Genomic DNA, 2,957 nt, shown 5'->3' on the forward strand with positions numbered 1-2,957 from the left:
TTACACCACAAGATACCAGGCGCAAGTTGGCTAAGCAACTCATAGTGTCCCTCATTACGTACTCTGAGACTGTATACAGTAAACTCGACTCTATCTCCTCCTACAAAATCAATGTTGCGTTCAATAACCTTACTAGATATGTTTATGGACTAAACAAATCTGATCATATCTCCCTGTGGAAGAATAAAATCCTGGGGTGCAGTATCGAGAACTATCTTGCTGCGAGGAACTGTATATTTTTATATAGATTGCTTGCGTTGCAATCTCCAAATTATTTGTATGAAAAGTTGCGACTGACCAAGTCTAGTCGACATCATAGCCTTCTTATCCCAAGATACACCCTTTTACCATCTTCTAGAATGTTTTTCATTAACGCTGCGAGGCTTTGGAACTCTCTGCCGGAATCTACCAAGTCTGCACTAAATTTAAGGAACTACAAAGCAGTAATATACAATTACTACACGGTTAAAAATTTCGGTTTTAATTTTAAACTTTTTGGACTACATATATGACCAAACTAAATTCAGTTTCAAATACAAACCTTCCAAGTTTAAAAAAAAGAGAGCACATATGTTGAGTTTAGAATTTAAACAATTCCGTTTAAATGTTAAACCCAAACTTTCTCATAATTAAGAATAAAAAAAAAACAATCTTAAATTCCATGCTCCGTCTGGTTGGGATTGAACCCGGACAGCCTTGGTAGCAACCAATTGTATCAAGCACCTTTGCACACTCAGCTACAGCCACGCATGTAAATGTGCTTTCATATGTTGAGTTTGAATCAACACCACAGTTCGTTGTGCAAACATATTCTATTTCGGTTTAGATTTTAAACCAAATTTTCTATATTTGAAATCTAGAAACAGAATTAAAACATTTTGGTTTGATTTTTAAACCACGAACTTTTTGGGCTAAAATTTAAACCAGAATATATTAAAAATTGCGTAAAACTTTTGACTGGTTTAAAAAGTAGACTATAAAAGTTTAAAAAAGGCAGTAGTCCCAGCGCGGTTTAAAAATTAAACCCAAATTTTTGACCGTGTACAATGATTTGTAATGCTATGGAAGTGGTTGCAATATCTTTTAATTCTTTACTTCTTTTTATTTTTTCTCCCACTATCTTTTCTAACAATCTCTACCCTGCCTATGTATACTATTAGTGTCTAATGTAATTTAAGATTAATTTTGTTGTATGTATTTATTATTCCAATTCTACTTAGCTTAGTTTTTTTAATATGTATGTATATGTAATAATATTTTGTTACTATTTCGTCGGATGCACTATAAAAGACATGGTCTTAGATGTGTAATACATTGCCTATTAATAAATAAATAAATAAATAAAAAATGATATATAAAATAAAGGTGTGCTCACAAATTTAAAAATTAAAATTTTTATTTTGAAAGTGTACATATTTTTTAAATTTGCCCATATGCTTAAATTACTGCATTCACCTGAATTTCGGGGGTTACTACTAGTTTTCATAAATTGTCAGTTTAATTTCTTATAAAATTTACCTTTAAGTTTTTGCATTTTAAGCCTACATCGAAAATTTGTTTTAGAGAATCTATGTGAAATAATTGCAGAAACGATTAACCGATTTGCTGTGCAACCGAGACGTCTGATTTTTAAATAATTTTTGTAAACAAATCGGCAAGTACATATCGTGCCAGAAACATGAATGTGTAGAAATTAAAATTTTGGAAAATCAAGTTTGAATTTTTTTACGAGACTTAACTCTGCATTCATGTAATTGACATTGTGAAATATGTGGTTTCCGCGTACGCATTGTATTCTGGGTTTTGGTATAACATAGGACATCCAAAGATTAATCAAGTCAACCCAATAACTCAAAATTGATAAATTTGCACATTCATGCTTCTGGCATAAGGGCGACGATATGTATTTACTTCACATTTATTATTTTTTTATATAAGAAAATAGTAGTCATATTTCGACACCTGAGTGGAAGATCGACCTATCTCGGCAGCCAGTTCGAAAACGCCCTATATCAGAAAACTTTTCAAGAACGCCCTATATCAGAAAACTTTTCAAGAACGCCCTACTTCAGAATTTTATTGAAGAACGTCCTATTTCAGAGTTTTATTGAAAAACACCCTATCCCAGAATTTGGTTTAAGAAGGCCCTATTTCAGATTTCGGTTCAAAAACGACCTACCTCAAATGAATATGTATTGAAAATGTGCTGAGATAAGGATACGTCGATCTTCCTCTCAGGTGTCGATTTCGTGTTAATATTCCTCTATTTGCATGAAAACAATTCAAAAAATGTAAGTTTAGTACTCCACTCTACTTACTAAACTAAATTTATATTTGGCTATTAGTTAAGATTGTCTTTTCAAATGGAACCATTTAGTTTACACATATGTATTAATAAGGATAAATCAATCAACTACATTACAATTTTTAAATAAAATTTTCGAGGGATATTTTTATATGTACATTAGGGATTGTTTCCCACTACAACGGAAAGAATTTAATGAAATGGATCCAGTCCCTTCGATAGCTACCATAAAAGAAAACTGGCCATACATTTTCCATGAAGAATGCTTGATTCAGCATTTTCTTCAATCGACTAAAATTAAGGAAGATTCCTTTTTAAAAAACTTTAACGAATCCAAGGACCTAACACTCAAGTTTTTCGAAACCATGTATAACAAGGAAACTAAGAAAGACTTCGAAAAAGAAGAATGCTCTGAAAACATAATAATACGAAGTGTTCTAAAATACTTCAATGAAAATGAAAGTTATTTATTCCACATCTTTGAGGTAACATTAAGAACCTTTTTGTACATATGCAATAAACAACCAACTTCCTTAATTGTTACTTGTTTCAGATTGGAACAACACTGCAAGAAGTTGTGGGCAGAATTCCAACTAACACTCCGCTTATTGCATTTGTTAGTAAGTTCTTTTGCACTCATGTAATTTGAACA

General features: G+C 31.7%; 1 protein-coding gene across 1 annotated transcript; it reads left to right on the top strand.

Annotated features, from left to right (window-relative positions):
* The first annotated feature begins 2,469 nt into the window (after positions 1–2,469).
* Positions 2,470–2,957, top strand: LOC118734133. Its single transcript, XM_036463844.1, has 2 exons — positions 2,470–2,790; positions 2,859–2,957. Exons 1-2 carry the CDS (start codon positions 2,506–2,508, stop codon positions 2,952–2,954), a joined length of 381 nt encoding a protein of 126 aa, XP_036319737.1. The 5' UTR covers positions 2,470–2,505; the 3' UTR covers positions 2,955–2,957.

Source organism: Rhagoletis pomonella, unplaced genomic scaffold, assembly GCF_013731165.1.
Source record: "Rhagoletis pomonella isolate Grant_MI unplaced genomic scaffold, Rhpom_1.0 Rhpom_scaffold_00002, whole genome shotgun sequence".
NCBI classification, from domain to species: Eukaryota; Metazoa; Arthropoda; class Insecta; order Diptera; family Tephritidae; genus Rhagoletis; species Rhagoletis pomonella.

Excerpts from the sequence above, each read along its gene's own strand:
- LOC118734133 (XM_036463844.1), top strand. The coding sequence starts at position 2,506 with ATGGATCCAGTCCCTTCGATAGCTACCATAAAAGAAAACTGGCCATAC. Across the intron at positions 2,791-2,858 it reads ATTTATTCCACATCTTTGAG|ATTGGAACAACACTGCAAGA; the intron begins GTAACATTAAGA and ends TACTTGTTTCAG.